At 39.6% G+C, this 13,916-nt stretch overlaps 1 protein-coding gene and 1 long non-coding RNA gene across 3 annotated transcripts in view; one reads left to right on the top strand and one right to left on the bottom strand.

Moving 5' to 3' along the window:
* The window catches only part of LOC128684714 (zinc finger protein 771), a 274,487-nt gene extending 270,298 nt beyond the window's left edge, over positions 1 to 4,189 (top strand). Inside the window, exon 6 of the mRNA XM_070103705.1 lies at positions 206 to 4,189. Coding sequence (XP_069959806.1) covers positions 206 to 445 — 240 coding nt within the window. The 3' untranslated portion in view covers positions 446 to 4,189. The remainder of the gene's footprint in view (positions 1 to 205) is intronic.
* The window catches only part of LOC128685014 (uncharacterized), a 323,567-nt gene that overhangs the window by 55,174 nt on the left and 254,477 nt on the right, over positions 1 to 13,916 (bottom strand). For both annotated transcript variants that reach the window (XR_011394456.1, XR_008406462.2), the window contains exon 3: positions 305 to 434. This is a non-coding gene — a long non-coding RNA (uncharacterized lncRNA). The remainder of the gene's footprint in view (positions 1 to 304; positions 435 to 13,916) is intronic.

Below are 13,916 nucleotides of genomic sequence, written 5' to 3' on the forward strand. Positions count from 1 at the left end.
TTTGAGACAACTGTAATTGTTTGTAAAATGCATATTCATAACTGAAGCTATGTGGTTATCACCACAGATATATGTTTACTGTATCCAGTTAAAATAAATTTTGTCAAAGGCAAAAACAAACTATAACTTGCACAGTTGCAATACACAATTGGTAAAAATTATGTATTGATTATTGGATTCTAAAATTTTTTTTTTTTTTTTTCAGACATTAGGTACAATGGAATCAAGAGGCGAAAAAGGTGTGGCTCCTGGACCAAGGATACATAAGACACACCAGTGCAAGTACTGTTCTTACTCCACTTACTTCCATTATCTTCTTGTGCGGCACATCCGTACACATACTGGAGAGAGGCCCTACTCATGTCCACACTGTCCCTACCGCTCTTCACGCAAGGACTACCTCAAGCACCACATCAGCACTCATGTTTCAGTATCTAGTAAATAAAAATAATTTATATATGAATTATTGTATATATTTTATAAGGTATGATTGTATTTTTAGGTTGTACAATTTTACCTGTTGAGGTTTTACAGTGTTTATAATAAACTAAATACCTTTTATGGGCAAATCTATTGTTTCTTTTTTGCAGGTTTGCCTTATTCAAATTTGCTATTATGCCATGTCCTGTTTCTATTGATAACTGTGTGTGTTTAATACATAATTATTTGCTGTATACAATCAGTGTAGTTCACAAAATGTATTAAGATTCTTGGTATGAGATTGAGTGTTGATGGCTTGAGTAACCTTACTACACTTGCCATGAACCTGGGACACATCTATTGTATAAAGTGAAAGATGCCTATACACTGAAAAAACTGGGAAAAATTTATAATCTAGAATAAACCAACACACACTGTCAGAATTAGCTATAATTTTAATGATTATTTTTGGATGTACATCAGTAAACTCTCACTAGATTAACTGAGCTATTTTTTCAAAATAAAATTAAAAACTTTGTTAATGTGGTGAACTAGTTCAATAAATACCAATTACTAACTACTGCAAACTTCTCATGTTAAAATACAGTACAACAGAAGAGACTGTCTAAGTACATACATGTAACACACCAGACTCTTGTAAGGGTTTTGAGAGTGCACCAAACTCAAATTTCATGTATTCATTGCAAATTATATTATGAATGCTTTATGAATCAGGACAAATTTATCTTTTTTTAAACAATCACTTTAAAAAATTAAAAGCCTTGATACATTGCCTACTAATAAAATACTGTGCTTTATAGCATTAGATGTTTAGATGCTTGAAAATATATAAAATTATAAACCAGGAATAGGAGCAACAAATACTGTACATTGAATAATTGAAAACAATTCAAAATCCAAATCAAGCTAGCTGGTGGATGGAAATTTTGAGATTGGAAGAGCAATTTAATTATTTCACTATTGGCCACATTGATATACATCAGTGGATCAGTGTTGCTCACATAGATCTACACACAATTTATAGTGCCTTTAAATTTGCTGAGTGGCAAATTTTGGCCTAGACGTGAGAGAAAGGGTCTGTGTGGTGGGTGTGCAGAGCATAAAAGAAATCCTGACCCACACAATGCATGGTGTGAACAGCTAACCCCTGACCTTGTTGGGTTAAAATAGCAAATTTAGGGTGGTTTTCATGATTTTGTTATCTGCTCCTTTGTGTCAATAGACAGACCATGTATTAATAAAATGGATCTTATGTCAGCTTAAGACTGGAAGTGGCCTGAAATAGACCTCAAGGTGGCAAAAGTGGTCAATTTTCAGACTTTTCCAAGGAAAAGGTAGGAGACCCCAGGATGTTTTATGGTTTTTTACTAGGTCTGCTTCAATTACTGAGATGTCTTAAACCATCTCCCAGCATTTTTTATTATGGTTTATTAGCCAAGGAATAGGGAAAAACAATGAATTCAAAATGAACAGCAAGTGTTATATAGAAGAGGCCTGGGATGTAATTAATGAACAGCAGGAAGGATGCCTTTGTGGCAAGAATGTGTACAGTGTTTGTTTTGGACTCTATTTTCAACAAATTTTAATTTAAAAACAATGTAAAACTGGCCAAATTGCCAAATTCTGGGCACTTAACCCTGAAGCTGAATGGGTAGTTTCTTGTGATCAATGAACAGCTGAGAACTGAGTCAGTTTGAGTATTGGGATTGTTCAAACTGACTGAAATTGCTGTTGCATAAAGTGCTCACTGACCTGCATAATTCTGTAAGTATTACAGCAAATTTTGCATTTTTGTTTGCATTACTTCTAGAAAAAGATTCTCTACCATTTTAGAATATAAAATCATTGTTTTTAGTTTCTTGAAAAATGCCAACACAGAAGGAAGCTTTCAATATGGAAGGGGTGTCAACAGTGAAAGGGTTAATACATACATGCACCCTGGAAATTATAAAAATGCTGACTTAAACAAAAAATCTTAGGCTGTGGAAAAATATTTCAAATGCACACCACAGGCAACTGCCCACCACAAGACACCTGCAAACAGGTGGCTTTGGGTTGTGTGTGTGTGTGCCCAATCCACAATCTACAGAGGACCATCCCAAGGTAAGAATTCTTGTTGGAGGGGGTCCAAATGTCCATGTCTTGCCAATCCCTGTATAACTTGTTGCTTTTTCCTAAAGATCACCTGCTACTTCCCAAGGCAAAAATTTATGGGAAGTTTGAAAAAACAGCCTTTGCTTCAGCATCCATCTGTTAAATTTCTAAACTCCTAATGGCCCAGGCACCAACAGAATTCCACCTTCCTGTGATGGGCATGGATATGGGCTAATCACATGGACTTTCTGTGCCACAGGGTGGACAGAACCATACTGGACCAGGGTCAACAGAGTATGCTGGTAATTTAAGTAAATAGTATACCAGGACCCACCTAAACCAGCAATCAGGACAAGAGAAGCAAGAATCATACAGATCTAGCATTGCAAGAAACAGAGAGGACTCTCTTGGTAAATATGCATAATATGAGTCCTTTCTGGTGATTGCCTCAAAGGCAACTATACCCTCACTCTCTGACCCATCAGTAAAGAACTTTATCTTTGAAGCAAGAACCAAGTCATACTCAAGGAACTAGCCAAGGTCATTACTGGGGCTCAGCACTTATTAGTCCCCATCCACTACCTACAAAGACACTCTCATGCACTATCCAAGAAGGGCAGGGAGAGAAACCATCCTCCACAACTGCAGATAAGGGAGGAAGAGTAGCTGATAACTGTCACACTACTGATCCACACTATCAATAGTTTCCATTATCTTTGGTATCAAATGTGTATCAAAAATATTCTTTAATACTAACTAGGTAACATTAGTATTGTACAAGGGAAGCAGAGCTAATTCTCACTGAAGGGAGGAAGCTTTCTTGTTTTAATTATCTTTATATTCTTGGAAAAGCACTACAGTGATAGGAGTCAAAGTGGCCCGGTGGCCTGGTGGCTAAAGCTCCCGCTTCACACACGGAGGGCCCGGGTTCGATTCCCGGCGGGTGGAAACATTTCGACACGTTTCCTTACACCTGTTGTCCTGTTCACCTAGCAGCAAATAGGTACCTGGGTGTTAGTCGACTGGTGTGGGTCGCATCCTGGGGGACAAGATTAAGGACCCCAATGGAAATAAGTTAGACAGTCCTCGATGACGCACTGACTTTCTTGGGTTATCCTGGGTGGCTAACCCTCCGGGGTTAAAAATCCGAACGAAATCTTATCTTATCTTATCTTATCTTATGGGAGGTAATAAGAAATGAGCCAGGGGAAGAGTAGATCCATTAATTTAACAGAGAGCCCTTTACTGGCATGAAGGTACCCCTCAGTGTTTTCTTTTGGTGGAAGATAGTCTACAATTTTCCTTTTCAGCAAAATAGAATGACTGCTCAACCTTCAAGTACTGTACAGTGGACCCCCGGTTAACGATATTTTTTCACTCCAGAAGTATGTTCAGGTGCCAGTACTGACCGAATTTGTTCCCATAAGAAATATTGTGAAGTGGATTAGTCCATTTCAGACCCCCAAACATACACGTACAAACGCACTTACATAAATGCACTTACATAATTGGTCACATTCGGAGGTAATCGTTATGCGGGGGTCCACTGTATTATTATAATCTATAGACTATCTGATGTTAAATAATGCAATGTTAGTTATAAATTTGTGCTTAAAAGTGAAAAATAGATTGTATGATTAATAAATACTAATAACCCAGATACTAGAGTCTTCCTTATCTAAAAGCATTTATTTATTCTGCCTAAATTTTATGCATTTCATGGAAAGCCTAATTATGCACAGCTTAGAATACAGGTTGACCATCACTAATTCGGCATCATCAGGACCTGTAGGGTGCCGGATTAGATTTTACAGAGTGGTTAGGTTAGCATACACATAACACAACGGTAATAGTTACACATCGGCAATTTCACCCACTTTACACCCTATTTTTGGCCCATTCCATTGTTTCAGTCTATCAAACTCAGCTACAGTGGACCCTCGGTTATCGGCCAACTCAGTTATTAGTCGGCTTTTCGGGTTCCGGTTATCGGCTGTTATTTCGCTTATGAGCCGTATTGTACCCATCCACCTAGCAGCCACAGCCACTCACACGTCTCGTGAGTCAGTCTGGCTGTGTCTCTGGGTGTGTGAGGAAGCTTCTGCTCATTTATCCAAACATTTTGCAGGCAGGGAGTGTAGCAGGCAGGCAGGGAGTGTAGCAGGCAGGCAGGGATTGTAGCAAGCAGGCAGGGAGTGTAGCAGGCAGGCAGGGAGTGTAGCAGGCATGCAGGGAGTGTAGCAGGCAGACAGGGATTGTAGCAGACATGCAGGGAGTGTAGCAGGCAGGCAGGGAGTGTAGCAGACATGCAGGGAGTGTAGCAGGCATGCAGGGAATGTAGCAGGGAAACAGGGAGTGTGGAAGGGAGGCAGGGAGTGTAGCAGGCAGGCAGGGAGTGTAGCAGGCATGCAGGGAGTGTAACAGGAATACAAGGACTGTGGCAGGGAGGCAGGGAGTGTAGCAGGCAGGCAGGGAGTGTAGCAGGCATGCAGGGAGTGTAACAGGAATACAGGGAGTGTAACAGGCATGCAGGGAGTGTAGCAGGCAGGCAGGGATTGCAGCAGGCAGGCAGGGAGTGTAGCAGGCAGGCAGGGAGTGTAGCAGGCAGGCATGGAGTATAGCAGGGAAACAGGGAGTGTAGCAGGTAGGCAGGGAGTGTAGCAGGGAAACAGGGAGTGTGGAAGGGAGGCAGGGAGTGTAGCAGGGAGTGTAGCAGGCATGCAGGGAGTATAACAGGCATGCAGGGAGTATAACAGGCATGCAGGGAGTGTAACAGGCATGCAGGGAGTGTAGCAGGCATACAGGGAGTGCAGCAGGCATGCAGGGAGTGTAGCAGGCAGGGAGGGAAATAATCCCAGAGAGGGCTTTGCTACTTTAAGTCCTTATGGAGGGGGGATTTCCCTTCCAAACAATAATCAGTCCTCCCTCTCTCCTCGTCCCTGTCTTCCATAAGCCAACAAGAGTCTTCAATAAAGGTATGTAATAGTGATTTAAATGTTCATTTATTTATTTTATTTAGTTCTCATTGTTTTGTGTATGTAAAACTATAATTAATCTTTAAAAAATGTATTTTTTGTTAATATTTTTGGGTGACTGGAACGAATTAATTGTATTTACATTAATTCTTGTGAGAAATATTATTTCGGTTTTAGGCCAGCCTTCTGAAATGGATTACGGCCGATAACCGAGGGTCCACTGTATTTCGCTAGTATTCCTTCCAGAATAAACAATGCCGACATTCCTAGCACTAAAATAAAATTTTCTCTCTTCATTAGTCACATCTCCAGGCCCCACTTATAGTATTACGCTCGCTTTCCATTTTGAATTTTTATTCACACAAAAAATAGAAGATTTACTATTATGCAGACTACTGCATTATTGTAATAATTGTTTAAATAATGTCAACCCATTTGTGCCTACGTATTAGACCGGCCAGTTGGGCTTGTATTGGATGATGACGTCATTTGTTTACTCTTGAACATCGGCAAAAATCGAACATTTCCACTACTTTGAACTCAATTTTAAGGTACTTTCCAGCATGAAACCAATCAAAATTATATCTATTTCTGTAATGTAAAAGTTGCTTTTACACCCAAAGCACAGTCACCGTTTTTTCTCATTATGCACTGCGTGCTGCAGGATTTTTTTTATATAGTGCACACTTACCACAAAGACCTATTCTCTCATATGTAGGCCCAAATTTACCAGTCACAGCTTATCTGAATGAGCTGAGCTCATCGTGACCGACAATGACTTGAAAGCCACCTTATTTTTTATGGACAATATATGGTGTATGTGCTTTACACAACGAGAAGCATTTCTTTTATTTGTTGGAACTATGGCTAGGGCTAAAAGTGAGCAGGTTATAACAATAATTGGAGAAAAAGAAATTGGAATGATTTATGCAGCAAGTAGTACCACCAAACAGTAGTGGCAGGTTTGTGTGGCGACCCCGGAAATTTGAAATTATGCTAGCCAAAATTAGTGCCGGATTACTGATGGAACTAGATTACTGATTGCCAACCTGTACTAGAATACATTATAAATACAAGTTGTTAGGTATTTTAACCCTTTGGCGGTTTACATCACATATATACGTCTTACGCACCACTGTTTCTGATACATTTATACGCGTAAATTCTAGCGGCTTCAAATCAAGCAGGAGAAAGCTGGTAGGCCCACATGTGAGAGAATGGGTCTATGTAGTCATTGTGCACCACATAAAAAAAATCCTGCAGCATGCAGTGCATAATGAGAAAAAAAAAACTGACCGTTTTTTTGGATTAAAACGCCAACTTTGAGGTGTATTTTCGTATAGTATTTATCATTGTATTCTCGTTTTCATGGTCTCAAGTGATTAAATGGGAAACATATTACAGAAATGGAGATGATTTTCATTACTTTCACGATGAAAACGACCTTGAAATTGAGCTCAAAGTAGCAAAAATGTTAAATTTTTACCAATGTTCAGGAGTAAGCAAATTACACCACATGTCCATCGGGGGAGTCTAATATTCTTTCACTAGTGCACTGATATCATTTATACCATTTTTACAATAATGCAGTAGTCTGCATAACAGTAAATTTTGTATTTTTTTGTATGAATAAAAAATCAAAATAGAAAGCAATAGTAATATAAGAGGGGCCTAGAGACATGACTAATGAACAGAGGATATGTTATTTTAGTACCAAGAATGTCTACATTGTTTATTCTGGACCCTATTTTGAAATTGGCATCTTTTTTAATTTGCGTGAAATTGGCCAAATTGCCAATTTCTGACCACTTTATTGGGTAGTTCAAATCGGTAAATAGGCGGTTTCTTGTACTTAACTGCTAGAAAAAATGGAGTTCTAAAGAAATAGCTATGAGTTTGGTCAACTGGAACAACAGAATTAGCCAAAAACAGGGCTCAAAGTCGGCGAAATTGCCGATGCATATATGTCGCCGAGACCTCTAACTTCGCGGGAGCGTAATTCCGTGAGTTTTTGACCAAATTTCGTACTTTTGGTGTCATTACCATCGGGAAAAGATTCTCCATCATTCCATAAGAAAAAAAATAATTTTTTTTTCCAAGACTTTTACGACATAGAATGATACTTTCAGAAAGGGGCTTGCGACAGTCAAAGGGTTAAGAGGTAGATACAGTGGACCCCCGCATAACGATATTAATCCATTCATGAGAGCTCATTGTTATGCGAAATTATCGTTATGCGAATGAATTTTCCCCATAAGAAATAATGGAAATCAAATTAATCCGTGCAAGACACCCCAAAGTATGAAAAAAAAACATTTTTACCACATGAAATATTAATTTTAATACACAAACTGAAAAAGGCATGCACAATTACATGACACTTACCTTTATTGAAGATCTGGTGATGATTGATGGGATGGGAGGAGGAGAGAGTCTTAATGTTTAGAAGGGGAATCCCCTTCCATTAAGACTTGAGGTGTCAAGTCCTTTTCTGGGGTTACTTCCCTTCTTCTTTTAATGCCACTAGGACCAGCTTCAGAGTCACTGGACTTCTGTCGCACAACATATCTGTCCATAGTGGCCTGTACCTCTCGTTCCTTTATGACTTCCCTAAAGTGTTTCACAACATTGTCAGTGTAATAGTCACCAGCACGGCTTGTAATAGCTGTGTGAGGGTGATTTTCATCCATAAAGGTTTGCACTTTCAGCCACATTGCACAGATTTCCTTAATCTTTGTAGTAGGCAACTTCTTCAATTTCTCTCTCCCCTCCTCCGAACCAGTTTCCTCAGGTCTGGCCTCTTGCTGTTGAAGTTGATCTAGCAGCTCATCAGTGGTTAGTTCTTCATTGTCCTCCTCCACCAGCTCTTCCACATCCTCCCCACTAACCTCCAACCCCAAGGACTTTCCCAATGCCACAGTGGATTCCTCAACTGGTATACTCCTCTCAGGGTTAGCCTGAAACCCTTCAAAATCCCTTTGGTCTACACATTCTGGCCACAGTTTCTTCCAAGCAGAGTTCAAGGTCCTCTTAGTCACTCCCTCCCAAGCCTTACCTATAAGGTTTACACAATTGAGGATATTAAAGTGATCTCTCCAAAACTCTCTTAGAGTCAGTTGAGTTTCTGAGGTCACTACAAAGCACCTTTCAAACAGAGCTTTTGTGTACAGTTTTTTGAAGTTTGCAATAACCTGCTGGTCCATGGGCTGCAGGAGAGGAGTGGTATTAGGAGGCAAAAACTTCACCTTAATGAACCTCATGTCCCCATAAAGTCGCTCTGCCATGTCTGTAGGATGACCAGGGGCATTGTCTAACACCAGGAGGCACTTAAGGTCTAATTTCTTTTCAGTTAGGTAATCTTTCACATTGGGGGCAAATGCATGGTGTAACCAGTCATAGAAAAAGTCCCTAGTGACCCATGCCTTACTGTTTGCCCTCCACAGCACACACAAATTAGCCTTAAGGATATTCTTTTGCCTGAACGCTCTGGGAGTTTCTGAGTGATACACTAATAAAGGCTTCACTTTGCAATCACCACTAGCATTGGAACACATCAACAGAGTAAGCCTGTCTTTCATAGGCTTATGTCCTGGGAGTGCCTTTTCCTCCTGAGTAATGTAGGTCCTGCTTGGCATTTTCTTCCAAAACAGGCCTGTTTCATCACAATTAAACACTTGTTCAGGTTTCAGTCCTTCACTGTCTATGTACTCCTTGAATTCCTGCACATATTTTTCAGCTGCTTTGTGGTCCGAACTGGCAGCCTCACCATGCCTTATCACACTATGTATGCCACTACGCTTCTTAAATCTCTCAAACCAACCTTTGCTGGCCTTAAATTCACTCACATCATCACTAGTTGCAGGCATTTTTTTAATTAAATCCTGATGCAGCTTCCTAGCCTTTTCACTTATGATCACTTGAGAGATGCTATCTCCTGCTATCTGTTTTTCATTTATCCACACCAATAAGAGTCTCTCAACATCTTCCATCACTTGCGATCTCTGTTTCGAAAACACAGTTGAACCTTTGGCAAGAACAGCTTCCTTGATTGCCTTTTTGTTGCCCACAATAGTAGCGATGGTTGACTGGGGTTTATTATATAACCTGGCCAGCTCGGAGACATGCACTCCACTTCCATACTTATCAATGATCTCTTTCTTCATCTCTATAGTAATTCTCACCCTTATTCCTGTAGGGTTGGCACTAGAAGCTTTCTTGGGGCCCATGGTCACTTATTTTGCAGATAAAATCACGAAAAACACTGTAATAATACGAAATGTTCCGATTGTATGCTTGGATGTTACCGCGGAGGCTGGCTGGTAAACAATGCCACCGGCGGAACATGTGAGGCTGGCTAAGGCTGCACATTGGACGTGTCTCAGACGAACAGCGTTGAGCGGGTTTTTTAGCGGTATGCGAGGCAAAATCTTAGCGATAAAATGTATCGGTATGCGGATTTAACGTTATGTAAGGCCAACTGTATGCGGGGGTCCACTGTACTGTAGCTAAGAGGGCCTACAAGTGTGTCACACCTCCATATAAGTGGGGCCCTACTGTATACTCATTCTTGTACAACCTTGTTCCTCCCTCCCTTCAATGAAGGGAGGGGCTCCTCATTCAATTACTATTGTTCTTCTTTCTTCCAACACACCAGCCGTATCCCATCGAGCCGGGGTGGCCCAAAAGGAAAAACGAAAGTTTCTCATTTTACATTTAGTAATATATACAGGAGAAGGGGTTACTAGCCCCTTGCTCCCAGCATTTTAGTCGCCTCTTACAACACGCATGGCTTACGGAGGAAGAATTCTGTTCCACTTCCCCATGGAGGTAAGAGGAAATAAACAAGAACAAGGACTAGAAAGAAAATAGAAGAAAACCCAAAGGGGTGTGTATATATGTGCTTGTACATGTATGTGTAGTGTGACCTAAGTGTGAGTAGAAATAGCAAGACGTACTTGAAATCTTGCATGTGTATGAGACAGAAAAAAAAAGACACCAGGAATAATACCATCGAGTAAAACAATTACAGGCTTCAGTTTTACACTCACTTGGCAGGACGGTAGTACCTCCCTGGGCGGTTGCTGTCTACCAACCTACTACCTAGAAATTATTTTTTTTTATTATTTATTATTATCACACTGGCCGATTCCCACCAAGGCAGGGTGGCCCAAAAAAGAAAAATTTTCACCATCATTCACTCTATCACTGTCTTGCCAGAAGGGTGCTTTACACTTCAGTTTTTAAACTGCAACATTAACACCCCTCCTTCATTTTTATTATTATTAAATACATTAAAAACAAGCTCTAGAAGACTATGGGTCATACAATATCTTGATCCAAGGAATTGGCTTTCCTCTCCACCTCTCCCTTTTTTTTTTATATACAGTACACTACATATGTTTATTTTAGAAAGTAAAGAGAAGTAATCTAACAAACTAATGATATAATGTTTATGAATAAGATGTCTTGACTCACACCAAGTCCAAGTCCTTGACATCATTTTAGGTGATATCAAGGCAGAACTTAAATTTCAATAACTCTATTCACTACTAAGCATTCTATCAATGTCAGAAATCTTGATTAGAATTACTGAAAAGATAGTTAAAAATAATGACATAAAATATCCCTGTTTTTAAATGGACTTCCATTTGAAAAATATTTTCCCCACATGTCCGTGTTTTTCCCCACGCAATTTATATTCACCCACAGTTTTGATTTACCCCAACAAATGGAGTTTCATCCCCTTAACCTTGCAACATTTATCTTATCCCTAGTAGGCTAGAAAAATAATTTCCCTGAAATATTTTTTCAAACACTGAGTTATCCGTGCAAACGATGTTTTACAAGCTCAGAACCACTGCAAGGTACAATAAGGTGCAATGTGCAGATGATATCCCTGTTACAATTATGTTAAAGAGATCCAGATAACCTTGTCAGAAGATGTTGAATGCCTGGTATGTGAAATGGATTAATTAACTATTCCCTAGCCTGTTTTACAAAAGAGGAGTAGGAAAAAGGATTAATGGCTGACGTGTTATGTGTTGATACTTGAGTAGTGCAGGTATACACTATCTGTCAACTACTTAACTTAATTAAAGTTAAGCAGTTGACAGATACTGCAACAGGAAAATGTGGGCAATGGAGAATGTGCATAAATGGAGAGAAATAAGAAAGAGGTCTGTTATAAGTGGTGTGCCACAACAGTACTGGGACTCATGTTCACAATCAAAACATAGATAAGGCAATGAATAGCAACATAAGTTTGTTGATGACACTAAGTTTAGCCATCAAATAACTTCTGATGAGGACACAAGAAAAACACAAGAACATTACAGGATGACCTGGACTGGTTGATGTTGTGGTCAGAGAAGTGGTAGATGTAGTTCAATGTGGACAAATGTAAGTGTTGAATTCTAGGGCAAAAAAAAAAAAAAAAATTATGGCACTCGAATCAAAATGACTGCAGAGAAAAAGATTTGGGAATTTGGGTTAGCAGAAATTTAAAACCAAGACAACAGCTCATAAGTGCTAGCAAAAAAGCTAATAGGATTTTTGACTTCATATCAAGAAGTATAAATAAAAGAAGCTCTAAGTTAACCATAACTTTATATAACTTTGGTAAGGCCTCATTTCAATTACGGTTCTCAGTTCTAATCTCCATATTACAGAAAGGACATAAATACACTGGAAAAAATACAAAAGAGGATGACAAAGTTGAATCCATATATCAGAAGCCTTTCCTACAAAGACAGGCTGAAGGTACAGAATTTGTACTCTCCAGAAAGGCATAAAATTAGGGAAGATGTGACTGAAGTGTACAGTTAGAAGTTAGGAAAAAATAAAGGGGGATATAAATAACATGCTGAAAGTATCTAACCAAAACAGGACTCACAGCATTAGATTCAAGTTGGACTCAGATTTTAAAAGAATATGGGGAAGTATTGATTTAGTACTGTACTAGAGTTGCAGATATGCAGAACAAACTTCCAGGTAGTGTCACTGAGTCACAAACCTTGGGTAGCTTCAAATATTGATTGGGCAGGTACATGAGTAGGTGTGAGCTGAACCTGCCTAGCATGGACCAGTAGGCCTACTGCAGTGTTAATTAAATTTTATATTCATAACTGCATGAACTTTAGTCATAATAACAGAAAAGTGTTGATTTGAAGACTGAACTTAATTGTACCCACTGTGTAAGATCTGGACACCATACCAACTGTGTAAGATCTGTACATTGTGCCCACTGCATAACACTTCGCTGTACCCCATGTAAGATCTAGACACTGTACCTTTATAAGATCTGTACACTCTACCTTCAATGTAAGACCTGGATACGGTACCCAGTGTAAGATGTGGACACAGTAGCCAGTGTAAGATGTGGACACCATACCCAGTGTTTGATGTGGACACTACCCATGTAAGATGCAGACACTGTACCCAGTGTAAGATGTGGACACCATACCAGAACCACTGTGTAAGATGTGGACACTGTACCCACTGTGTATGATTGGACACTGTATCTACTGTGTAAGATGTGGACATTGTACCCACTGTGTAAAATGTAGACACTGTACCCACTATGCAAGATGTGGACACTGTACCCACTGTGTAAGCTTGGACACTGTACCCAGTGTAAGATGTGGACATTGTACCCACTGTGTAAGATGTGGACACTGTACTCACTGTGTAAGATATGGACACTACCCACTGTGTAAGATTGGACACTGTACCCAGTGTAAGATGTGGACACTGTACCCACTGTGTAATATTGGACACAGTACCCAGTGTAAGATGTGGGCACCTTACCCACTGTGTAAGATGTGGACACTACCCACTATGTAAGACTGGACACTGTACCCAGCGTAAGATGCGGACACTGTACCCACTGTGTAAGATGTGGACACCATATCCAGTGTAATTCAATTCAATTCAAGTTTATTTTCTATAATGGTTACAATGTGGGGTTTACAGGTTTTGGGTATTGTGTGGTTTACATGTTATAAAATACTAATTACAGAGGGGGCCACTAGGACACCTAGCATGGCTAGGCATTTCCAGCAGACTTAGATTAATTCTTAACATTAAATCCTTACAGATTATGGTATTAAGGCTAAGTGACTACATCATAATTTGTGAGTTTAGCAATGTGAATGCTTTTGTTTTGGCACAATACAAGGTGTCTATATTTGAGTATCATAGGCAAACTTATGACTAGTTAGGATTTATTATTTTAAGATTAAGATTAGTATTTCTGGGTTTATAGTCAGTGGGTGAGTGAGTGTAATTTTGAACCACCAGGTGGTTATCATGTAGTTAGTTGTCGGGGTGGATCAGGGAGATAAGACGTTTTCTAACTGTAGTTTTGAAAGTGATGAATGTGTCTGCAGTTCTAGAGTTTTCAGGTAG

Source organism: Cherax quadricarinatus, chromosome 5, assembly GCF_038502225.1.
Source record: "Cherax quadricarinatus isolate ZL_2023a chromosome 5, ASM3850222v1, whole genome shotgun sequence".
NCBI classification, from domain to species: domain Eukaryota; kingdom Metazoa; phylum Arthropoda; class Malacostraca; order Decapoda; family Parastacidae; genus Cherax; species Cherax quadricarinatus.